The sequence below is a fragment of the Amblyomma americanum genome, chromosome 3 (genome assembly GCF_052857255.1).
Source record: "Amblyomma americanum isolate KBUSLIRL-KWMA chromosome 3, ASM5285725v1, whole genome shotgun sequence".
In the NCBI taxonomy this organism is placed as follows: domain Eukaryota; kingdom Metazoa; phylum Arthropoda; class Arachnida; order Ixodida; family Ixodidae; genus Amblyomma; species Amblyomma americanum.
In genome coordinates, this window is record NC_135499.1 from 181,089,352 (window position 1) to 181,116,001 (window position 26,650).

General features: G+C 45.3%; 2 protein-coding genes across 2 annotated transcripts; both read left to right on the forward strand.

Moving 5' to 3' along the window:
• The first annotated feature begins 284 nt into the window (after positions 1–284).
• On the forward strand, positions 285–10,098 carry LOC144124290 (uncharacterized). Its single transcript, XM_077656926.1, has 5 exons — positions 285–395; positions 4,654–4,805; positions 8,733–8,800; positions 9,354–9,440; positions 9,912–10,098. Exons 1-5 carry the CDS (start codon positions 285–287, stop codon positions 10,034–10,036), a joined length of 543 nt encoding a protein of 180 aa, XP_077513052.1. The 3' UTR covers positions 10,037–10,098.
• Positions 10,099–14,906: 4,808 nt separating this feature from the next.
• Positions 14,907–26,620, forward strand: LOC144125556 (uncharacterized). Its single transcript, XM_077659041.1, has 6 exons — positions 14,907–15,009; positions 18,785–18,879; positions 21,395–21,546; positions 22,833–22,900; positions 24,032–24,118; positions 24,658–26,620. Coding segments are annotated over exons 1-6 (528 nt in total). The 5' UTR covers positions 14,907–15,008; the 3' UTR covers positions 24,783–26,620.
• Positions 26,621–26,650: the final 30 nt, after the last annotated feature.

The following is a 26,650-nucleotide window of genomic DNA, read 5'->3' on the forward strand; positions in this document are numbered from 1 at the left end:
TAAAAGTTTCGTAAGGGACAGATTTAAAGCATGAGACAAAACTGGCAGTCTCTAGCTATAATTGCATTCTTCCGAGCTCACAACAGCCTAGCATAAAAGGAAACGTCAGACAAGAAATTCATGACAAGGTTTCGTTTGGACATCCTGTAAGCTTTTTGACGTTTTGACATCGATACGTTTTTTTCGTTTTGGCTGCGTCAGTAACCCCGCACCAAGGCCCGTCTTTGTTTAAAAGAAGCGATAGTGCCTATTTAAGGCTTAAAAGTTTCTCTCCAGTTTGCATCATGCGTTCTCCGCTAGTCCTAGTTGTTGCGTGTATTTTAGGCTTGTCGGTCCCATTGGCTCCGGCTGAAGCAAAGCACAATGAACAGCGTGAGCTCCCAGATGCTTTCGAGGTAAGTGCGGCCCGGTTTGACAAGAATTAGGAGGCGCTGTTTTTGCCATACACCGGTGTAAGAAGCTGGAAGTCTGATGTAGTGCGTCTTTCTTCAAGGAACGTGCTTTGCATGCCGACCACGTTCACCAGTTGCTGCTGAACGGTGGTGGCACTCGAAGGAACATAGCTGTAAAATGCAGGCTGTCAGACTCCCTTCTAACTCAATGCCAGCAGGTGCTGATGAGATAAAGCAAAACTTGTCAGGCCCATTATCCCTCACAGGCACTTTTGGTTGCAGTTGGAATCGTATTGCCTGTTTGTGTCGGCCCAGGTTTCTTTATTCATATCTGAGCACTTTCGAGATACTGTTTCTGTTTCGTTCGTAAGACCCCGAAACTTTGTATAATTACTCGTGCTCAATCGTATATCATCGCTAACAGTTTCGGAACGTCTGCCGATCTAGCCAAATAACTCCCCCTGTGTGCCGAAACAGTAATTCATCTTTGCAAGTGCCTACATGCGAATAGCAAGGCTAAAGTAAACAAAAGAGTAAATCTACATAAATTATTTAGTGATTCCCGTGAGCAAAACTGCTTACAGGGTGGATCAAATGCGAGGACATTATTTAGCTTCTCAATTTTGCTGCCTGCTCGTAGGTATGAGGAATTAGGAGGAGTGTAGACAAGTCGTCCTGATGCTAAATGCTCGTGGTCAGCTTTCTTAGACAACAAGAATTAACGCCGTCTGTTGGCCGCCAATAGAGACAATGCAGAAATCAGTGGGACATTTTTTCCTTCAATTTTTAAGAAACTACAATGTGCAGCAAACTTTTTTGCGTCCATAGTGATCATCATGACCTACTCTTCCTTTTGATAGAAAAACCTTACCAACCCAATGCTTCTTCAATCCACATCGAGTAGTTGAGGCTGGATAGAAATTAAGTGTGTTATACTGAATATTTCAAATTATCGCAGTGCTGCCGAGTGTTCCTCGATGCCTGGCACAAGGTGGCAGCCTTGCATACTAAAAACGTTGGTCCAGATTTCCTAGGTTCGTATACAAGGCTTTAACTTGCTTGGTAGAGACAGACAGAGAGTAGAGTAAGCATTCCTTTCGAAAAGAGAAAGTTTGAGGTCAAGGCATAAGGGAGAGAAGAAGATCTATATAAAGTTACCTTGCTTTCAACCAGTGAATATCAATAGATAATTCTTGAAATAGTGAACAATGGGATTGCGTGTGCTTCACTTAATCAATGTCCACAAGAAATGAAGTCGGACGGGAAGAAAAACGCCACAAAGCGCGCACTTGAACGGACCTGAGCGTTTTATGGTCTCTCTGTATCCGTCCGTGTTCGTTTTCAGCGCTGCGATCGAGTAACACTTGTTGTGTCATGGTAGATTCCTTATTACTTGAAACTCGGAGGTCTGGTGTGCCGGCCGCGAAATTTTTTCGCGAGGGATTTTCATTTTTTTTTACAAAATCACAAACAGCACATGAAACTCGCAATAGCGCTAACGCGCTCAGACATTAACTTTAGCTCCTTGGGTATGCCGTGCTGAATACGTTAATTAATAAGAAGTTAGAAGAAGAACGAGAAAAGAGTAGCGCCTGCTTAAGGAATTCCGCTTTTAGTACAATATACCAAAAGGCGCTGCTCTCGCTCTTTTATACGTATGTTGTCGCAGAGAAAAAGTAGAGATCCCGTGAAATATTTGATCATATCAAACGAGCCTTACACGCCACTGGGCGAAATAGATCTTTCGTGATACCGAAGCAGACGCAGAAGGTCGACTGTCAATCTGAGTCAAGTGTACCATGTCTTAAGGGCAGGAATTAGCCTTTAGGCTCTTTGTTTATGTGTTCACAAACGCTCTTTACCGGTCCACTCAGAAATCCTCTATCTGTAGAAAGAAAAAATAATAAAATAAATAAGCCCAAAGCGAAAAGAGGCATTTCACACAAGGGATGCCATCTTCTGCGATCTCAATCTCGGTTTGCTGTAAAGCATTCTTTCCATTCAGTGTTTTGCTATGGTCGCTGTGCGATTGATGCATTGTTCGGACCTGGCAGCGAAAAAAGGTTTGATTGCAGGCAGCGGAGAATTCTTTTTTTTTTTTTTTTGGTGTGGAGGAACGTCAAGCACTGCTGAGCTCTTAACTCGCGCTTTACTGCCTCTCTGGTGTTAAACTCGCTAATTCCTGGTATAAAGCAATTAAGAAATAAAATTGAAAGCTGCAATAACATAGCATGCTCCCATTCAAAGCATAAAGTACAAGGCTAAACTGAAATATTCGGCAATGCTTCTTACCAGCGATGTGACCGAGCATAGTTCACGACGCACTGTAGGTAACCAATTGGTTAACCTAACGTACAAACCGAATGTTAGGGATGTTGAAGGATGACAAGCATCGCGAAGAGCGGTACTGCATGAATCTTCCAAAAACGGGTAAACGATGTGCAAGCACTTTTCTTACGCGCACTTCACCTTTAGCAATAATGGAATTATCCGTAGAGCTCCACATTCTTCAGGCCCTGTTTGCTGATTTTTTTTGTGAACCCGCAGTTGAGTTTAAATTGCTTTAAAACATATAACACGTTTAGAGCCAATAACATCCCACACTCTAAATACGATCTAGTCTTTTGGAGTGAGTGAGTGAGTGAGTGAGTGAGTGAGTGAGTGAGTGAGTGAGTGAGTGAGTGAGTGAGTGAGTGAGTGAGTGAGTGAGTGAGTGAGTGAGTGAGTGAGTGAGTGAGTGAGTGAGTGAGTGAGTGAGTGAGTGACATTTATTCAAGAAGATTGACTGAGCTCACTGGGTGGGCCCTCTGTCCAGGGCTCCGAAGGCTTCTGCCGACCTTCTGGCAATGAGAAGGTACATTGCTGGTCTTCGGAGTCTGCGCTCGTCAGTTTCTCCTCCCACAGCTCCAGGGCCACTTTACGCGGCTTTAGATGGCTGCTGCTGGTGCTGTTCCTGACACGAAGAATGAAATGGAAAGTGCGCGGGCCTGCGCACTGGCTCAAGCCGAACCACAATCGCTGCCGCGTATATGCCGAAAGTAGGAGAGTTAAAAGATAATAGAGCAAAGATGGTGTCCTTCTTCAAAGCATTCGTGTGTGTCCCTATGTGCATATGTGTGTCCCTATTCAAAGCATTCGAAGCGTTAGCAGTTAAAAAGGTTTTCACCACTGTTCCGATCTCTTCCATTCGCTAACCTCAACGCCTACGGTGCCATGTTTAAAAGCCTCCTCCCTCTACTAACTTCGTAAGGGGACATACCTGCGTATATTTAGCCATCTAAATCTACCCGGGACTTGGGTAGTTTGCCATCGATCTTAAAGAGGGTGAGCTAGAGGGTAGCTCACACTTTTTGTATTCCAAACAGGTCAGTTCGTGTAACTTGGTTGCACACTATATACGGCTATCTTCAGCTATTACTCTTGTAATAAACATTAGGCCAGTAATTATCCAGTACACATAAAAATATGGGTGGGTATCTCATAGAACTGGCTACAATAATACTAGTAGCGAAACTTCTCATAGAGTCAATGTAAAAAAATAGGCGGCCTCTTGTGGTCAAAATTTTGGTGCTTACGGATTGCAACACCGCTCGTGGTTAATGACCTAATGGCGTTCAAGTTGAAAACCCCAAGATTTTTAAACATGTACCACCACTCGGCATCAAAATCAGTGAAACATATGCATTTCCAAGGATTCATAGGTATACAACTGTCCTTCATATAACACAGGGCAAATTGTTTTATTCCTTGCGTCCAGATGGCACCGTCATCGGCAAGACGTGGAAAGTGAATACTTTGACGGATCACTTTTTGAAGCCGGTGTTGCCAGCTGTTACAAGCGTTGGGACCCGCCGCGGTGGCGCAGTGGTTAGGGCGCTCGGCTATTGATCCGGAGTTCCCGGTTCCGAACCCGACCGCGGCGGCTGCGTTTTTATGGAGGCAAAACGCTAAGGCGCCCGTGTGCTGTGAGAAGTCAGTGCAGGTTAAAGATACCCGGGTAGTCTAAATTATACCGGAGCACTCCACTACGGCACCTCTTACTTTCTTTTTTCACTCCCTTCTTTATCCCTTCCCTTACGGCGCGATTCAGGTGTCCAACGATATATGAGACATCCTTTCTTCCAAAACCAATTATTATTATTATTATTATTATTATTATTATTATTATTATTATTATTATTATTATTATTATTATTATTATTATTATTATTACAAGCGTTGGGCATAACTTTCTTTTGATTACGTTGCGTTGTTGTCGCAGATATTCGAATCATTTCCATCGGCAGTCGCCATTTCTGATCAAGATCTGGATGGAGATCTAGACTGCGTCAAAGGCGTTCGGACAGACTTTGACAAAGAGTCTAAGAAGGCGACGTACGTGTGGTTGCTCAAAGGAAAGAATGGTCAAGCAGGGTAAGTGTCAAATGAATGAGTTAAAGGGGAATTTGTGCCACTACATCGGTTACAGTAAATACAATTTTCCAGAGTGGAAGCGGAAGAGGTGTAAGAGTGAAAGAGTGGAAGGAATGTAATCTATTCTATTATATTCCGTTGAAATGCAGCCGAAAATACATAGGGCAGAAAGGCAGATGCCTCAATGATAGGTTGCGAGAACATAACAATGATGTCAGGAATGGCGTCCAAGGGCATCTTGCTGGGCGCATCAACGCAAAAGAAAAAGATGGAAAAACGAAGAAGTGTTCTGGATGTTAAGCGAATTTTAAAAGCTCTCTTGTCACTGATTGCCACAAAGATCAGCTTACAAGGGAAATTATAGAGGCGTTCAATATACTGCCGCAAAAAGAAGATATGTGCCTCAGTGCCGCCTCAGTGTTTTTATCTGACAAAGAAATCGATTTCATGTCTGCTTATCCGTAAATGGTGTTCGACGATAACGTTGTTTGAGTGCTTCCTTTATTTCAATGGTTTACCTCTTCTTCACTGTTAATAAAGTGCTTATATTGCCTGGTTTCATGCAATAAAAGTTTAGTTGTAAGTTAGCGCTCGTCCTTTTTGTCTCCCTGCGTCCGTGTCTGTTTAGCGCTATGTGGCACGTGATAGAATTTCCGTTGACAAATTTTTGTTTCATAAATGCTAGTTCTCAGATGCATACTCAATGTGCCTCACTGAAAGAGTATGACAGCTGCAAATAATTTTGGAGAATATCACAGGAAAATTATTCATGTCCCGAGCTCCACTTCTTGCTGTTTGTTTTCAGCAAATTTTATCTAACGTACAGAACCTACAATTCTTGATTGAATTTCGTTGATGGCTAAATGTTAATGCGGGAACAAATCGAGTACTTAATGTGAAAGTGTGAGACATGAAGCGGGAAGTGACCTAATTCTACATTTCTCCTGCATGAGCGTGAGTAAAGTCAGCAATATATCGGCTTCCGCTCGAAGCTCTATGGAAACCGAGGCGCGACCTGGTACTCGGAGGAAACGTTTTCGATTGCCTCGTCTCACTCACGTGGTACTCATTTGCTCTCAGACATGCTTCACTCACTAATGTGGTAAGTGTAGGAAAGTCTATGAAGGATGTTTATTACTATAGCTTACGACTACGACTGTGGGCGAGGAAAGCAAATAAGCGCGCTAGCCAAGGTGCAAAAGAAAACGCAGAAAATATGCGTTCAGATGCTGATTCGAGAACTGCCACGAACGGAAATTCCAAGTGCACCGTGCGTATCTCTAATATTCATCGTTGATGGTACCGGATGTCCACATTTCCCTTATGCCACACTCCGCATTGTAATCACGTGACTCTGACGGATACGGGTGACGCGTTCGATCAGGGTGCCAGGGCTACCTGCGCGTCTTGTGAGAGAGAGAGAGAGAGAGAGTGAGAGAGAGAGAGAGAGAGAGAGAGAGAGAGAGAGGAATAACTTTATTGGCTCCCGTCAGAGAATTTGACGGGGAGTCAAATCACTCTTATTCCCGATCATTCCCCCCTAGCCGTCAGCCGGGATCTCTTGGATTGTGGCGGCAGCCTTTGCCAGACCGATGACTTGACGCTGGTCTTGTTTTTCCCGCTTTTCCTGCTCTCCAAAGCTATCTCAAGTCCACATCATGTGGGCCAAGTCCGCAATTCCATCTTGTTTCTTTCACCGAGGACTAAACACCTCGGGGTGCCATCTGCTTAAAAGCTGCGGATTCGGAAAGACTCTCGTTTGCAGGTTCCTCAACGCTACCTCCTCTCGGAAGCTTTCTTGTGTGCACTTGGGTACTGCTGATGTTCTAGGCTTTAATGATTAAGGATCTCCTGATGCTTATTAAGCTCTTAATCGAACTGTAGGGGCTCCTCGCACAAGCCACCACCTGGATCCCGGTGAGTAAGGCCCCAGGGCCAGCGCGTGCACGTTGCCGTTGCCTCGTAACCCTTGAGGCGCCGGCACCCAGACCAACGCAACCCTCTCTGCCGGAGCTAGGCCGACTGCGGCAATTGTTACTTCCGCCGCGGATATTCTACTCGCGGTGTAATTTCTGATTGCCGATTTAGAATCGCCAGCAATGATCATCGCCAGAGGTTGCCTCTGGGCCAGAGCAATGGCTAGCTCCTCCGCCTCGGTGAGAATCTTTTTAGCGGTCGTGTTTGGAGGAAGGTAAAGGGCCCTTTAATCCCATTTTTACTAATAATGTCTTGTGAACCTTTAGGTATTGGGTGACGTTTACAGTTCTGCTAATCACGAAAGATTGCATCAGTCTACGAAGATTGGCCTCCCTCATGTTTGTGTGTTTTTTGCCCATTATTTTGAGAAGTTCACTAACGTGGCAGCTTGGGCTTTTTGGTAATGCATAGTAGGATTGAACAGCGTGCACAAAACGAGGACACAAGGAGAGAAACGGCGAGACACGAGCGCCGCACTGCTCTTTTGAGACGCCAACACGTTTGGCAGGTGCGCGCTTCGTGTCTCTGACGCGGATACACGATCTCCACCGTCGGAATGACGTTGCCGTTGATCCTCGGAACGACCCCATGATCCGGAATTTTTTTCTGATTATTTGACATCGTTCAGCCGCTGCTGTTGCTGAATCCATAGAGCAAGGTTATATTCTAAAACTATTTACGCCTTCCCCGTTAACTAATTACTGATGTTCATCATTATGATTAGACACTGTATGCGTTTATAGACTCTTCTGCGCCAAGAAACATCTGCGCAGTCGAACGTGTGCATTAAAATTGGAGTTGAAGCGTTTCTCTGAATGCATGGACCTAGCTCCCTTTTAAACAAATGTATTAGAAATACCGGTTTCTTGTGTCTCAAGAGCTCCATAAATAACCACTCTTGTAATTCAGTGACATTTTGTTTGGCACAATGATGCGCTGAAAGGTGACTCACGCTACATTTTGTCAACAGATATCAGGCGGAACATCACTTGAAAATCGCCGCTTATTCATGGCGGTGTTTGGCGCTCGCTACGGTCTCCTGTTGTGTGGTTCCTTTGCTATTACTAAATCGATTTTAAGAAAGCCAGGAGAGATTAGCTAATTTGGACCGCTAATTATATGGTGTGTTTTTGTGCTGTGCGTACTACGATCCTCCAAAATAAGGTATTGAACCGGCGATACAATTGATCTGTCCATGTACTATCAGGAATCCTCCCGCGGGCGTTTCGAAACAATCGGATAGATTTAAGAAAACATTCCAATCATGTAGTACACTGGCGAGCGCTTTTGATGTGTGAGATCCCTCTAAATTCGCCTTCGGCTATTTAGCGATTTTCTGTATCCTCGCTTTCGTTCATCAATTTCAATTGCAAGTAGGCGGAACGCAGACAAGGAGGTTCATTGCGTGCTTCTGTTTTTTTTATGCGAAGCATACTAGCCGCACAACCGAGCTCTTCCTTGCTGCGCCGCGCGCGGCCGCGTAGCTACCACTTGACCTACATCGGCGCACCACGTGATATGACGTCACAACAGCTGTGAAAGCTGGGGCTCAACTCGTGCGCTCGCTTGCGGACGCGCAGCCTCCGCCGGCGGCCTAACTCCCGCTCCTACCGCTAGGAGATACTGATGTCACGCAATTGTATAAAAGGCGACGCACTCGTTGAGTCAGTTGAGCAGCGAGATGTCGGCCAGGGAGAGGGCGGCTCGCCAGACCGCAAAGCGCAAGTTACAAAGAGGCACGGAAACGACGTATGCTTCGCATCCTAGGCTTAACCATAAGCTAAGCCAGGCCATTTTTTTCCTGCAAACCAAATTTAACTTCCAGTCTATGTCTTAAAGTAATTCGCCGGCCAAATTTTATGGTTTTCGTTCCAAAAAAATTCGAACTCACTACTAGGCCTCTCGGCAATTACACATTTATTGCATTTTGCATTCGCACTCTCATTTCAGGACCAATATTACTTTCCACCTGAAGCCTGGAGCGACGCCAGAAAAAGCTGACTACCTTTTGGACGACTGTAAGTATTACGCTCATGAACACATATTTCAAGAGTATGCTAACTCTGTCTTTCACCAGGTTTACGTAGGCGGCTGCAATAAAATTCGATCTGCTTAATTGGAAGAAGCCGTAACAAATAGCGACACCAGCGACACAAGAAACGAAATGACGAACAAGACGCTCACAGTGTCTTCGATGTTGCACCTAATTGTATTTAGGTACGCAGCACCAATAGGCCCGACAACATACCTTGCGGAAACAAATTAAGAGCTTCACCCAGGTGGCGCTTTTTGGTTATTAGTCTATTGATGCAATGCATTTTTATTCATATTTTCTGTGCAGATTATTTAGTCCAGCACAATATTTTGAGTGAGAGCATTAAGGTAAATACGTACCTGTCCTGGGCTGCTAAAAATTCCTGTTTTGTGTGGGTGCATGAGCGTGATCATCAGACAGTGTATTCCAAGGCCCTATGATGTCAAGGCCTTTTTCAGCAGCCAGAGCAGTGATTGGGAGTGTGTCTGCTCCTCCAAAGTGGATTAAGAGCACTGTGATTTGTTAACTCCTTGCAGCTCACGGCCCATGGAAGACTGTGCAATACCTGTATTCGGATTACAAAGATTGCGTTGTGGGTGACGTTCTATATAAGGAGACCGAACGTAAGTAACGACACTGGAATTTGACGACGCCCAACATTAGGCACTTATCGTCGTATTTTGTGCTGTCACGATCGTACCAGTGCGCTTAAGTGAGCTTAAGCATCAGCTTTTTTCTGCTATTTTCTCATAAACGTTTTTCAAGCCATTACTGAATAGACATTGTATGTATGAAAATTAGGGTGTGCTTCCTCCAAAGCATCTCATTTCAGCCAATATTAAGGTCCTCACTAATGCAAAAAGTCGAAACTCATTAGTCAAGCGCCTTAATGAATTACGTTGTTTGTGATGCTCTAAATTACCAAATTATTACAGAAAGAAACGGTGTGAATACCGGACGTTAAACATGTTTATTGGTTAGACTGCCGGGGCAAAGTACTGATGCACGGAATAATTTTGTAACAGCCCCCATCTCTACTCGTTCATTTATGTGTGTCAGCACCACTCCTATAATATTAATTTCCTCCACAACAGAGTGCATGTTGTGGGTGTCGGACCAAGTCAAGCATGACGTGCCACAGCGGTGCACAGACAAGTTCAAGGACATCTGCGACTTCGGAGTGATGGCTTACGACGAGGACAGCTGCAGTGGAATATAAAATGATATTGAGCGTTGCAAGCCTACAAGACCCAGGCGGTGACATTTCATCGATATTTCACTCGGCGGTTTCCCACAGTCAGTGCAAATAAAGGCTGTGGTCAGACTGATTGGAGCGTCGAATTTGGTCGGAGAGAGGACAAATTCAGAATGAACTAAAATTTAGAAAGGCAGAAGTCTGAGTCCTGAAATATGAGCCTTTGAGTAAGGGTGAAATAATTCTATGAAAAGCCCCGATAGGGGCTACTCTTTTTGTGTGGCCACAACAACAGCCGAAGCATTCTCTGGGCAGCACTAGAGCAACAGATGCTATTGGGCTAGTGGTTGCCTTCTCAGCAGGACCGGAAGGTCTTCACCAACTGCCCAACTCCAGAAAGAAAACGGGAAGATCTCCTATACGCACGAGTAATTTTTCAGAGGCTCATCATCGCCGAATACAACTAGCATCATACTGCATGCAGAAAAACACGCAGTTAGCTCTTCAAAACCGTAACCGTCCGAGTAATATCAGAGAAGAACAACTGGATGATAATCCCCCGAGTTGTGGTGTTTTCTTTAACTGCTTTTTTCGAAGCATTACCTCCAAAATATGTGTTAATCACATACGTCAGAAGCAAACCTGAATAGTATATTTCGAAACCGCCTTGAAATACGGTTGAAATCATCCCCAAAAGGGTTTGTCAATCGCATTTTTCAAAAGGCATCCTTCTTCAAAAGGCAGAACATCTGAAAAGGATGTCTCTATAGCACTTTCAGCTACTTGGTCACCAAAGAATCTTTTAAAACAACATATCAGGTAACAGGGCCCGCTAACATTCGCAGCATATGCGTCATGCACAGTGCTCCAATTTATATTTGAAGGATGTCCACCGAGAAGAAACTGGAGCTGTTAATTCTGTGCGTACTTTCTACTGTTGGCCAGTATGCGCGAGCCTTAGTGCGTTGTTAGGCGATATCGCTCTCTTGAAACGTTCATCCTAACTCAGCGAAATAGGTGGTGCAAACCTCTAGCCCTGTACAGCTTGCGTCATCCTTGTGCAAAGCGCTCCAGTGACGCACTTCTGTTTCTAGAATTCGGCGCCAAATCGCAGCTTCTAGCATGTAGAGGAATCGCTTGTTCCGAAATAGATCCGCACAGACCAGCCAGCAAGGTGGGTGCGAGCACCTGGCCCGTAAACGGTGGGCTGCTTTCTAATTTACATTTTTATTGCACTGTTCGAGTGCTCTTCACAAGAGTGACGCCTACTGTACAGGTAAGGTTAATATAATGTGACGCCGAAAAAGTAATCGGATCTTGCAAAGAAAAAAAAATAAAAAAGCTGGGACAGATGAAAATTGCTTTTGATCACACTGCACATTTATTTTTTGCTGCTTTTGAGGCTTTTGAGGGCGCAAACTTCGCGAAGTTAAACGCCCTCAAAAGAGGTGCATAAGAGAACACAGGAGAATCTGAACAATACTTCTTCCCTTTTTAGTTACCATCGTCGCACAAGCAAAGGTTCGTGTCCCATATGAAATAGAACCGATCACCTGTTGCGTCACTAACGACGAAATGCGTGACGGAGGCGTTTTATGTTGTCTCGCATGCGACATGCGCGCGCTAATAGTCGACTCATTTCCGTAATGCTGCTACATTCGGAATGGCAAAGGGTGCAATCAACACACACTCAGGTCATATTTCATTAATTTATCGCTCATCGAACGCCGACCAAGGAGGACGCCTCCTTAATAGCGATGTTTTTGACGGGGCTGTGTGGTGCGAGAAACGGATTAAGAAATTTTAAAATGCGAGCAACGTTTCTCCGCCCTACTGCCTCGAACAGCTGTGGCTGTAGTTGGGGCAGGCTCTTACAGATCATAAAGAGCTAGCACAAGTGTTTACAATATATCGCGATGATGCATTCTGACCCCACAAGGCCCTTTCACAGTTGTGTGCCCAATTTTAAGCGGCTTTTTCCTAACGTAGCCGGCCTCCACTTCCGAGGGCGGCGGCTTAGTGCTTTCTGCGTCCTGGCTTTTTCTCGGTTTCCTAAAATTTGCATCGCAACCGGAAAGTCTGCAACATAATGCTTATTTCCAGGCATTGCTGTTTTTGATGTTGTTTACAATAAAACTATGCGCCAAACATAAGTGATTTAAGAGCTGTATACACCCTAATGTCCCAAAGTTTAAATTTCTGACGGTACGCCCACAACTCATGCACCTCGAGTCGTACTGCAGGCAATAAAGTTCTAACTTTCAGTTAAGAAAAAACGTTACTTTGGATTCAGGGTCTAGAACGACTTCCGACAAATCTAATTTCAGAATAGATGACGGCAAGCATTAATTTCAATCTATCACACTACAATAAAGTGCGCATTCAATCACTACACTTCCTGTGCTGCAGCTACTAAACGACGTCGAAGCTTTGTAAACTTTACCAGTTTAACGCATTTCCTTGTATGCTGGCGGGAGGCGGCAGCGTGCCTATGTCGTATTTAAAAAGATCCTTTTCTCACAAGCCCGAAGTTAATTACCCTAAGTCTTCATGTTACAAGGAGGTATATTTTCAATGCCTTATTGACGCTATGGGTACAGTGACATCGAAATCGACTCTTCCTGTGCGCTTCTATCAGAATTTTGTTGTTTCCTATCCCTTTGCAGCCAGCGGGCCTGTGAAGACTCATGCGCTCATTTACAGTTGCTCCTATTTACAACCAAGGCGAAGGGTACCGGCGATTACATCGTTATAACCATAGCTTCGTTATAGGCCGTGTTGACCGAGCTTCCAAGGGGAATCCTCATTTTTTCGTTATATCCAATATGTCGTTATAAAACGTTTCGCTATAACGAGGTTTGACTGTATTACAGTTTTAAGGAATGCGACGTTGTAGGCCTGCCCTAAGACGAGAGGGAACGTAAGAGATGAACTGGAATCGTGCGGCACCCGGCTGTATTATCCTGCGATCGAATGACCGCGCCAGGCTGTATCTTCTTGTAAGAACGAAAGTTTTTTTTTTTTTGAAGTTTGCTTCTATCAAACTTGCACACGCTCTAAGCCTAGTGCTTGTCTAAATGATGCAAAAAGAAGAGTAAAGATCAGTGGGTTGAATGCAAAATAATGTCTAAGAGCTCCCCGTGTCGTGCTGACAATACTGCGTACGGTGCACTGGTTAAGCAGAACATGTTGTCGAGCTAGTTGGCGAATTATTTCTGACATGGTAAACACACACACACACACACACACACACACACACACACACACACACACACACACACACACACACACACACACACACACACACACACACACACACACACACACACACACACACACACACACACACACACACACACACACACACACACACACACACACACACACACACACACACACACACACACACACACACACACACACACACACACACACACACACACGTAAGGTTACAGTACGAGCGCAAACTGACAACTAATTTTGTTAGTAGAACGCAGCACTCTGAGGGCAACGGAAAACAGGCGCAGTAAAAATCGCGAATGTTACAAACTGCAGACGCCAATGCAGAATCTTACATCTTATCCAGAAAGGCTAGTTTACTGTTGTACAGCTAAACAGAAGAATTGCTGATACAGTCATGCCCGTTTTTCTTTTTCTTTCTTCCCACTCGTCCTGTAGCCTGTCTCATGTGTGCGTATGTTTTTTTTTTTTTCGCGGAACTGTACCATGTCAGAAGCTACACGTAGCATTAATGACACAAACCCCAAGAAGAAATAAGGAACAAACAAGACGGGCTGCTTGCACTGCGTTTCAACACATATAAACCTTATTGGTTTATCGTTTATGGTTTACGGGGGTTTAACGTCCCAAAGCTACTCAGGCTATGGGGACGCCGGAGTGAAAGGATCCGGAAACTTCGATTACTTGGGGTTCTTTAACGTGCTCTGACATCGCACAGTGCACGGGCATCTGGAATTTTGCCTTCATTGAAATTTGAACGCCGCGGCCGGGGTCAAACCCATGTCTTACGGGACAGCAGCCGAGCGCCATAACCACTGAGCCACCGCGGCGGCTTCTCTGTCGGCAGTGTCCTCAAAACGGAAATAGGAACGACAGGCGTCAAGTAATATCATCGAGGTAAGAAAATACCTTGCCTAGGGAGGGCTTGTGTCCCCTCCCCATCTGTCTACCTACCTAGCAATGAGCTTGATTTCCTCCGATGCCTCTAAAATTCTTGCATATTTTTTTTATATTCCCGCGAAGGAGTGTTAAACAGAGACGCGCGTTTTTCTCGGTAAAATATTGGTAATTCGCTCTGTGTGTGTCATTCTCTCGTCTTCGTCTCTTGTGTTCTGATGCGGTATAGGGCTTCGTGAAAATGAACCAACAAGCCCTTGTTTTTACAGCTTGAGCTTCACTTTATAGGAGCGAGTTGCGAATCTTCATTAAGCCCTCGCAAGCACTCCTATTCGGAGCGACGTTAATGAGGATGTTTTTGCGAACAGTGCTTCGGGCTACATACTTTTCTGCTTCGTCAGCGAGAGACAGAGCGACTGCGCTATGACAAGGCACGCTTCACAATATTCTGGCAATATGAAAGAGCGCGACTTTTTACCACCACAGTGATAGTAAATCCCACTAAACGCCATCGTTGCAATTACGTTCCAGAGTGTCAGATGGCTGCAACAGCAAAACGAAGTGCCATTCTCGTTGGACAGCCCCCCCCCCCCCCCCACACACACACACACCTTTATGCAATACGCTCGAGGGAGGGCCGTTAGCGGTATGCTAAATAAATAAATAAAGAAATTGCAGCTGTCAAGACTTGCGACAGGTTTGGGTCCACCAATCAGAGCGGAATTAACAGCATTTTTCTCTTCCTCAATTCGCATTTGCGCACCGAAGGACTTCGTGGTTGCAGACTTCCAGTGCAGGATACTGTGCCGTGGCGCAAATATCTACTGCCGCACCCGTTTCTGCTGCAGAGAGCATTTCAAGTAAGGTTGTTTACGAGCCCTGTGCCTGATTTCACCGGATTTTTACAGTGCTTAATTATATACCTTCTTGCTCCTGTATGTGTTGCGTTTTAACATAGGCATGGTTTGCCCACGTCGGCTTGTGGCCGAGGACATGCGTGTCTTTAGGGAAGCTGCAGGACAGCTGGAGAAATTCTTAAAGCTTCCCACGCATTCTGCGCAGTATCTACAAATTATCAGGCCCAAGAACTATCGCTAGCAAAACTGCAAAGTTTTGCGTTTTTCCAGATGTGTTAATTGGGTTGATTAAGGAGGAAAAAGCAGGTCCACAGTGTTCGTTTTTACGGAGTTAATACGTTTTGAAAAGATAAAGCATGGGTACAGATAAGCAGTTAAAAGGGTATGTCAATGCTATATAACACATAAAGTAAAGTAAATCCGCCACGAAATGAAGCAGCCACTTGTACGTTAAAATAAAATAATTGGCTGCATCACAAAGTGTTAGTAAGTGGCCTGTAACATCATGGTGAACGTGCGTCGGAGTACCACTGAAAAGGTATATAGGTTTGTCATGAGATTAAACTGTAGGTATGTATACAAAAGTACTGTTATTTTTATTAAAGTTGAAAACGTTTCATTCCTATTATTTGTCGAAAACAAAATTATTTGGAACAAAAGAAACGTGTACTTTTAACGTTTTGTACACCAGCGGCCACATGAGTTGCCAGAAAGTTAAGAGAGTTTCCAAATCTTGTATCAGACACGAACCTCCCAAACTACACCCAAATAATCGCACCACATGGCAGTTTATTAAAAGCTTCTCTATGTGGCAACAGTTTCTGCGACACTAGCACCTGCGGAGCATAAAACACTGCCTTCTACAGAAGTGGTTGCACGTAGTATGTGTCTGGCTCTATGGGCGATTGTTTTCCTAATCTGCCGTTCTTTCGTTATTTTTCTATACTCTAACGAGAGCAATATCTTGCTTTGCTCATATACAAATTTTGTTTAAATATTTTCAGCGAAAGTTTTGTTAGGGGAGTGATTGTATAGGTGCGCCCAAGTGCGCCGCCGTCAAGACTGCGAAGTTACCGCTTTTTCGGAGGTTGGCACGTCATTCTCTAGCACAGATCAGGAATTCTGCTTGAGAAGCTTAAAATTCAGACCACCTCTGGTCTCCTGAAGGCAAAAATGGCATAGAACATGAAGGACCAAACGAAGATGAGGCAGCAGATGAAGATGAATATCATTCAACGCCTGTGTCTTGGCCACTCCCCAGTAGTGGGTATTTGCCACCTTTATTTGAGGCCAACCAACCAACACAGATGAATATCCGCCTTTACTTTGTTGAACAAGGCGCCGCACATTGAGGTGCAATAAGGTACTACGGTGCGAACCACATTCCAGTGAAAGTGCCTAAGAAAAATTCTTCCCGTCCCGTTTGAAGGTGCCATCATGGAAGCGGCGGACAAAGCTGCAATGCAAGAAATGCATAGTGTACCTTTTTATTGGTCGAAAGCAGTTTTCCATTATGTGAAATAAAACTAACTCGAATATGCAAGAACGTCGGCTGGTTGGTTTTGGTTTATAGTGTACACCACACTTCTTTGAGAGTACGCTGCCCAGTTATGAGCAAGAAGGATTTGTCGTTGCTCGTCCCTTCTTACGCGTGCTTAGTTCAGGTTCTTTGTAAGGAGCCTGGATAAAAAGACCCAGAACGTGAAATGAGCTCTCATATATCAATGTTCGTGCGCAAGCAGCGTCAAAACTGACTGTGCAAGTTTTGTAGCTTCAAAACCTAAAGACGTCCTCCTCTGTCCACGCTTGCGTCCAGCGTGTTTCTATTTCTCCTTGTGGTCCTACTGAAACACAGAGATATGTCGCTTTATATGAGTATTCTTAACAAATAGGCGTTTGGTGTTCTCTATTTTCTTCTGTGCTGTTGCGCTCAAGCATGGTCATTGTCGGCGTGTAAATGCATGTTTTCCTATTTTCTTAACACAGCGTTTCTATTTTCTCTGTCGGAAGTGGTGTTGTATACAGTGTCGTAGCCATTATTCCTCTTGTGCGAGGTGATCACTGTCATGCGAAGCCTATTTAACTGGCTTCTGTGAGAAATCCCAACATAGTGTGCACTTGCAAACCCGGTCATCAAAAATTCACAGGGCTCGGACTGGAACGCGGAAGATGAGAAAAAAGACTTCCATTATTTTCGTCACACCCACTGGCGTGGAAGAAATGACATCTGCGCAGTTCACTGTGCAAGCCTGGCCGGTGAAATGATAATTCCAATTTGGCTCGCTGCATATGTGGAGCCGCCGTATGAGCCTGCTTAAATTCGGCCCCTTTACTATAAGTAATATAAAACAGCGCGAGCAGCAAGCGCCGTCAGTTGCTGTGGCAATGGCTTAGATTTAGGACAACAAGCGACATTAAGATTAGGACATTTAGGTATGGACGGCCATCTCTTGGAATTGAATTCGTGCAAATGGATAAGAGCATCATCATCAGCCTGACTACACCCTAAATGTCCTAATGTGTTTCTATTTCTCCTTGTGGTCCTACTGAAACACAGAGATATGTCGCTTTATATGAGTATTCTTAACAAATAGGCGTTTGGTGTTCTCTATTTTCTTCTGTGCTGTTGCGCTCAAGCATGGTCATTGTCGGCGTGTAAATGCATGTTTTCCTATTTTCTTAACACAGCGTTTCTATTTTCTCTGTCGGAAGTGGTGTTGTATACAGTGTCGTAGCCATTATTCCTCTTGTGCGAGGTGATCACTGTCATGCGAAGCCTATTTAACTGGCTTCTGTGAGAAATCCCAACATAGTGTGCACTTGCAAACCCGGTCATCAAAAATTCACAGGGCTCGGACTGGAACGCGGAAGATGAGAAAAAAGACTTCCATTATTTTCGTCACACCCACTGGCGTGGAAGAAATGACATCTGCGCAGTTCACTGTGCAAGCCTGGCCGGTGAAATGATAATTCCAATTTGGCTCGCTGCATATGTGGAGCCGCCGTATGAGCCTGCTTAAATTCGGCCCCTTTACTATAAGTAATATAAAACAGCGCGAGCAGCAAGCGCCGTCAGTTGCTGTGGCAATGGCTTAGATTTAGGACAACAAGCGACATTAAGATTAGGACATTTAGGTATGGACGGCCATCTCTTGGAATTGAATTCGTGCAAATGGATAAGAGCATCATCATCAGCCTGACTACACCCACTGCAAGGCAAAGGCCTCTCCTATGTCTCTCCAATTAACCCTGTCTTTTGCCAGCTGCAGCCACCGTATCCCCGCAAAATTCTTAGTCTCATCCGCCCACCTAACCTTCTGCCGCCCCCTGCTACGCCTGCCTTCTATTGGAATCCACTCCGTTACCCGTAAGGACCAGTGGTTATCTTGCCTTCGCATTACATGCCCTGCCCAAGCCCGGTTATTCCTCTTGATTTCGACTAGGATATCATTAACACGCGTTTCTCCCCTCACCCACCCTGCCCGCTTCCGGCCTCTTAATGTTACTCCTAGCATTTTCCTTTCCATGGCTCGCTGTGTTGTCCTTAATTTAAGCTGAGCCCTTTTCGTTAGCCGACACGTTTCTGCCCCGTAGGTGAGTACCGGGATTAGAACACAGCGAGAGGGAAATGAAAACTGTCACGAAATGCGTCTCGCTTTCTTCCGACGAAGCAGTGCAACAAAAGAATCACTAAGAATTGCATAAGAGTGCGCGAGTGGATAACTAACACCCCTCAGTCGCTGTCTGGTCTATATCATCTTTACGATTTCTATTACAGTGGAGGCAAGCGTGTTATTTCTGGTACTCTCTATTGCGCTGGACATGGGACAAGCGAAACACCATTCACGTTATGAAATCACGGATCTTGTGAAGGTACGTACTCTATTATAAATTGCCTTTCACCAGTATTCAAACTTGAGTTGCGAACCAGTGAAGGCAGGCACTTGCGCGCGCACAGCGGGCCTTGCACAGAATTAAACCGTGAGCCGCGTCCTGGTTGGCGCGACATATGCTTTGTCCCCGCAGTTAGTCAGCTTTTTGGTGCGCACAAGTCGCATTAGTATCGAGGAGTGCAAAGGGGGAAAGGGAATAGATCTTTGTTTTGTTGGTTATTAGTTACCGTTTATGTTGTCTCCTTCTTGAAGGTGCTAACCCATGGTTACTGGCGAGCGCTTCCTTGCTCACACCAGAGCGATACCTTACCCGCGTCGTGCACTCGGAGTAGATTTGGCTACCACTATTTGCTGCTTTCCTACCGACATTACCAGCTTAAGCACGTACCAGCGACTAGCTGTGAGTCAAAATTTCATGAACTAAAATCTTCTTTTCTTGTTCGATGTGAGAAGCCACTGTAAACTTTTTGTGCTGTTAAGCACGTGAATTCAATCATTCAGTATTCTATATCTCTGGAAAATGATGTCCAGGCCTGCCGGTTCCAGTCCCATTGAGGCAGTGTCTTCTATTAAAAGGCTGACAAAGAGAAAAGTTGGATTATCTAGCGCAACGCAAGCGTCAACGTGGTTGGGTAGGACGTAATTGCTTTCCATTTGTGAAGGCCGAAATTAATAGGCTAAGAGACGAATATGACAAGTTTGTCTCTTTGTTCGGAATGGCTAGCTGAATGAAGCAAGCACGCGGGGTTCCTGTCAGTCGTCAGGATCCAGAAGCGAAGCAGTGCAAAAAAGAAAATATTTAGTGGAGTGTTTTCGTTGCGCGTCGAAATCATTTTGCTGGAATGCGGGGCGAGTGCATGTGTGTACGTCCCCGGCACGATATTTTTTGGTAACGAGGAAAATGAGATACCCCTAGGATTTGACCTCAAGGTGCTCTGTCTGTCTGTCTGTCTGTCTGTCTGTCTGTCTGTCTGTCTGTCTGTCTGTCTGTCTGTCTGTCTGTCTGTCTGTCTGTCTGTCTGTCTGTCTGTCTGTCTGTCTGTCTGTCTGTCTGTCTGTCTGTCTGTCTGTCTGTCTGTCTGTCTGTCTGTCTGTCTGTCTGTCTGTCTGTCTGTCTGTCTGTCTGTCTGTCTGTCTGTCTGTCTGTCTGTCTGTCTGTCTGTCTGTCTGTCTGTCTGTCTGTCTGTCTGTCTGTCTGTCTGTCTGTCTGTCTGTCTGTCTGTCTGTCTGTCTGTCTGTCTGTCTGTCTGTCTGTCTGTCTGTCTGTCTGTCTGTCTGTCTGTCTGTCTGTCTGTCTGTCTGTCTGTCTGTCTGTCTGTCTGTCTGTCTGTCTGTCTGTCTGTCTGTCTGTCTGTCTGTCTGTCCGTCTGTCCGTCCGTCCGTCCGTCCGTCCGTCCGTCCGTCCGTCCGTCCGTCCGTCCGTCCGTCCGTCCGTCTGTCCGTCCGTCCGTCCGTCCGTCCGTCCGTCCGTCCGTCCGTCCGTCCGTCCGTCCGTCCGTCCGTCCGTCCGTCCGTCCGTCCGTCCGTCCGTCTGTCTGTCTGTCTGTCTGTCTGTCTGTCTGTCTGTCTGTCTGTCTGTCTGTCTGTCTGTCTGTCTGTCTGTCTGTCTGTCCGTCCGTCCGTCCGTCCGTCCGTCCGTCCGTCCGTCCGTCCGTCTGTCTGTCTGTCTGTCTGTCTGTCTGTCTGTCTGTCTGTCAGGAAGAAAAAAAAGGAAAGTGCACAGGCTTGCTCACTGGCTCAAGCCGACCCACAATCGCTACCACGTGCAGATAGCAGGAGAGTTGAAAGATGGGATAGAATGACAGGATAGTACAGACGCGGTAAAGACAAGGCCGATCCCGGAGGTAGTGCAATACCGGGCCAACTGGTACTTACCCACGGAGAGAGTCTGCATTTTTTTAACGCGTACAAAAAACACTCAAAACTCAGGCGTTGTCCTTTGGAGTGATGATGCTGAAGTATCATTTGTAACAAAGCATGACATCTTGCTGCCTACGATCTGGACTCCTGCCACGGTATACCGCATATGTCCACTTCGTTTCCTTCATTAGAAAGAACAGAAACAAATACGTAGAGTAAAACCATTTCCTTTTTTATTTCTTCCCGCAAACGCAGCGCTAGAAAAGCCGCATTAATGCTCCCTTTTTACTGTCACGTAGATTTTTTACCTCCAGATATGCATAAGTAGTTCACGCTAATCTGCACGAACTAACTCCAGCTAATTGGAACTTTATCGCTAGATGTGACTTAGCTTAGGGAAGCATGTTTAGGTGCTCGCTAAAGCGCGGCTTAACTGCACATTTATGGTATTGCTAAGGCAGGTGAGATACACGTAGCAGTGACACACATTGGTTTTCGGTAGTTTTCTGAAAAGTTCTTTACTAAGAATGCCCGTGCGCTCACCCGTTCGCACACCGAAAGATTGTGGAAGAAATTTACGCGCACAAAAATCGGTGATCTGTCTTTTTCCCACCGATCGCAATTTCTTTCTGCAGATATTCGAAGCGTTTTCGTCATCTGTCGCCATGTTCGACGAGGACCTAGACGGAGACCTGGACTGCCTGTCTGCTGTCCGTACCGACATGGACAACGAGACCCAGACAGCGAGTTTCCTGTGGATGCTCAAAGGACAAAACGGATATGTTAAGTGAGCTTAATATGTGTGTTGAAAAGGCATCTGCAGTGAAGCTTCAGCTATTCATGACCGAATTAGACGAAAGCATGTATACAAAGAAAACTGGTACAGCCCTGACTGCGATAGGATGACGCTAACGAGATGATTGCATGACACACTATAGGTTCATGTCTGTGTACCACGCTTCTGGAAGTTGCTGTTTTAAGTAGCTTAGCTGCCGTTTCCGGAGCGCCAAGCTCAACGGAGCCTCAACACAGCGCTGAACGAGAGGCGAGCAGAAGAGAACATGGAGGCGAACCTAAACGAACGTCGCGTGCATTGCGCAATCCGCACGCCCGCGGTCTACTGCGGAGCCGTGGCGCCATCCTTCGGCGCGGCGTGGAACCCGTTGTAAACGGAGCATTTCACTCTGCCGCACGTCTGCAGCGAAGGATGGTTGATTATGGCCGAGATAAGAACTTCGTTTCCACGGGGTTCCGTCTCTAGAATGTGCTACGCCGGTATTTCAAGGCATTTCATGCTTTCTTCTACTTGCAACCACGACAGAGCGCGTTTCTTTTTTATTTTCAGAGCGTCCTTCGCGCCTCATTAGAAAGGTATCATTAGACACTGGAGGCTTAGGCGATATCATTACTCCTGGAGCGGCTAGTACAAAAATAAAAGACGGCCGGCGTTACAATCATTAGTCCTGAACGCTCTCCTTGAATCGAGTAAAAACTGTGGTTAACGAATTCTCGGGAAGTGGCCACGCATTCGTTAATGGAAGGTTGCAATAGAGCACGCCATTGTTGCTACTAGCAAAGTTCAGCTTACTTCGTGGGCCTTGTGTGCTTGTGAAGAATACTAGTGCTGCAATACTCACACGACAGCGTTAGAGCGGGCGTTCTGAAAAAAAAATGCCGTGCGCTTTGTCGCATTAATTCACGTTGAACTGTGCAATGAAAATAAATAAAACGAGTTAAATTGTGACTTTCAAGTTGCATCATGACTGAAATGCCATTTTGCTGCATAAAGTTATGAAGTAATTTAAGTTTGCTGAACGGTAATTTGCAGCAATTAGTTTGGAATGGAACACGTGACCCCTGGATTCCGATTCAAATGCGTTACCCCTAGGCTACTGAGGCACGTTCGTTCAAATTGATACCACAGTGTCTATCGTGCCTATTGATGTGTGAAAATTTTGCGTGTAATTAAACGAGTTAGTTAAGAAAGCCGCGAATAACCATTAACGCTGTTGCGTCATAGCCTTAAGGCCGACCTTAAGCGCCCCAATAATTTTTTTCTGCCTGTCTTTTCAGCAAAAACTTCACTGTGCATTGGAAGCCAGGAGCGACGCTAGATGAACCTCTCTTCCGAATAGACAACTGTAAGCATGAAAGTTTCTGGTTATCCGGACTACAGAAGACGGCGTGCACTCCGCCATTACATTTTACCTGTTTTAGCCAGTAGAAAACGCCAACGTTTATCGACATAAACTAAATAAACACTGCTCCTTTTTTATGCTCAAGTGAGTGCAGGCTGCACGGAAGAGATAACAATACAAGTTTCTATACTGCCCCCCAGATAGGCGTTTTCATTTCGGAATCTTTGAGTTCCGGTGGAGTGGTGGCTGCTAATAAGTCTGTTAAGGCCAACCTACTTGAGGTGAACTTGCTTGAAGAACATTGCGCGGCCAGCGTAGGCGCGGCGGCACGGCGACACGGCAACGTATATATCTTCGCCGGGGTGTCGCACAGTCGGCGAAAAAAGGGTATTGACAACATGGTGACGTGCTCTGAGCGGGCCCTCGCTTCGGGGTGAATTCGGCGTTTTGATGCGTTTTTGCGACCTGTTGTAAATTAGTGTAGTTCACTTATTGGGCTTTCATTTCGTCTTACTTCGCATACAGCAAAATGGATGCGAGATAAATGGGACCTATGTTCGTTTTGTTTGACCATTCTGCGCCTGTTTGCGTTATTAAAGGCGTCAGTTTGTTGTCAAGAAAGGTGCCTTTATAAAATGAAGATGGAGTCACTATGGACCGAATTCTATTCGCGTTTGTGCAGAATGAAAAAAAAAATGTGCGAATTCGACATACAACGTGAGGGGCTAAAAAAATGCCTTCATTTAGCGCACGTAAACGTGCATGTGCCATTCCAAAGCTTTCTATTCAACATGATGCGCATCGCTTTCGTCGCTATGTTCACTCGGCTGTCTTGACGAGTCAGAACAGGCGGGCGGAAGTCACCAGGTCTATAGAGCGTCTGGTTGATCTGCGTTCACAGTCGCATTCACCGTTGCTACCGAGCGGCCAGCCTCTCGGCTAATATACCTAGCTGTTCTTGATTGACGACGAACCAGCTAGTTTTTGTCCGCCTGCTGCTGGATGCACGCCACCAGATGGTGTTCTTTGTTTTTCATCAGAAAATATTTCGATGTGGTCGGCCTTTATGACTTGTATCACCTCATGCTTTCGGTACTGGTAGCAACAACTTAACTCCCGAACCTTTCCTTGCAGCTAACGGCCCGTGGGAAACTGCCGATTTTCTTTACACGGACTACAAGGACTGCATTGTAATGGACTTTCCATACAATGGGATAAAACGTAAGCGTGCAGTCAACTGACAGAGAGTCTAATCTGAAGTGACTGACGTCCAGTTTTTTGTTTTGTTAACATTATGATTTGACTTAAGTTCGGCAGCTACAAAGACGGTAGAAGATAAGTTTATTGCCTGGAAGGGCACAGAGGTTAGCCGCGATGATGAATATCTCGCCCGATAAGGTGCACTGGAAAACAGAAGAGGAGAAGAAAGAGGGCCATGATGGATAGCGATGTGGTCAGGAGAGATAAGGACGGTAATTTTCGATTCCAACACGAAGAGTGGCTTTCTAAGGAAGCTGGTCGCGTACAGCTAATCACGAACTATATTGTAGCATGCTCATCGCGTTCGTCTTGTTGAGTCAAATGAAACGTAATTGACGCAGATATTACTCCCTACGTATTTATCATATATATGTGATGAATTGAATGCTTTCACGCAGTTTACGGCCTCAGAGCCTGTGCGTACGTTGGAGTAGCGATAGAGGCATTAATTTATGTGCGCTTCATGCGAAATCTTGCTCATACACTCATATATTCCGCAGAATGCTTGCTCTGGATTACGGAGGAACACAAGGCCGACGTCCCCCAAAACTGCATAGACCGATTCAAAGAGATCTGCGACCTGAAAAAGATTGTCTTCGACGAAGGCAGCTGCAGTGCTTTGTAAGAAGTCAACGGAAATCCTACGAAGCCACCCTGTTTCATCTTCAGAGCTTGTATATGCAATGCCCTATTCGCGAGCTTGTCAAACGAGATAACTTTGTGTCTTCTGAAGAAACTGGCATGTTTTTACCACGGCTGCAAAAGAAGGTTAGAAAAAATTCGTCACGCAGCTGCCCGATACTACTGGTTTGTATAGGAGTGACTTTTTCATGCAGGCACACGAAACTATAACATATAACCCAAGTATGGGACATCGGTAGATGGAAGAAGTAATGCAGTGCTTTCAAGTAACAAAGTGTGTGGTACTCCAACTCAAGTGTTATAACTGCAACCCGTGGGTAGTGGCGACGGCAGGCGGGGAAAAGCGCGTGATGAGCGAGAATGCGAGCAAGAAGCAGAGTACGACGTCAATATTGGTAGCCTGCATCATCCATTCAGATAAAACATTAATGTTCGAATGAAGGCTGCTTTGGCAGACGCCAGTTTAGAAAATAGGATTTGAGAACCCGGAGTCACAGTTGCGAATTCGGGAAGGGGACCGGCCACCCAGCTGTGGGCACAGCTGTCGTTTCTGTTGTCGAGTCATGCCTACCCGTGTTTCTATCACAGGCTTCAGTTTCTACACGATCACCGCAGCAAAGGTGAAGTATGGTGGTCATTCTCAGCTACCTTAAAGACAAATTTCGTTTAATTTGTGGGCGCGTGGTAGGCACGAGCCCACAAATCAAACAATAAATCTCGACCTTACTGGCTGTCGACAGAAAACCATTTTCGGCATGTTAGTTTGTGTTCACCTTTTGTGCACTGCATCTACCGGCACCCAAATATTTTACCGAAAGGTTACAGCAACATAATCGCTTTCTCTGATGCGTCTCGTACCTCAGTAAAAAGGCACTAACTGCATGCAACTGACGAAACAAAAAAAAAAGCTTAGAGATTGCCCACGGGGTGGGGTTAAGAAGAGGCCCTTCACAGGTCGATACGACAGAGAACAGAGATCGTGCCCCGAACTAACCACCTGCTGCCCTGCCTGCAGACTGCTCGTGATCCCATTACCACAGATGGCAGGATTGCACTCGAGTTCATACGATTCCCAAATTAATTCGTCAGTCTCGTGCCCACCGGGATAAGACCTTTTGGTGTCAGCTGTTGGATGCACGTTTTCAATCAAAACACGCCGCGCTGAAAGGAACGTATGGGCCCCTTACTTGAAGAATAACGTAACCAAACTAGAAATGATACAGAGAAAAGCCGTTCGTTTCATATTCAATTCATATTGCCGATTAGATTCACCATCGTCTCTGATCAGTGCTAACAACATTTGACGTTGGAAAGCCAACGAATGATTTCCAGGCTGCGGTATCTGTATCCGCTCAACAATCACCAACTTGGTATCAATCCACAATTGTTCATTTATCCACGTGTGAGTCATCAAGCTCCGCACTCCCACCATCACCATCTGGAACCAATCTTTTCACGTACTAACAGATTTAAGAATTCTTTTTTTTTTTTCCACGCACTGTCACCCAGTGGAATGCACTTCCAAGAGATGTTTTTTTCCGCTGATAATGTAACAGTTTTTGAAGAAAGTGTACGAAAAACCCTGGGTTGATTTCTTGCTTCACTGATTGCTGATTCATTTTTGTCCCCTTTCTACTGTATATCACGCGTTTGCACTGCACCCTGTTTGTTTTATATTTTGTGATTGCTTGCCAATGGTGGCGCTGAAATGCATTTTTCTTGTGACCTGTATTGCCCTGCCTGCTTGGTCTTCAGTGACTGCAGCATGTTTTAAATAAATAAATAAATAAATAAATAAATAAATAAATAAATAAATAAATAAATAAATAAATAATGCCATTGCTTCCCTGC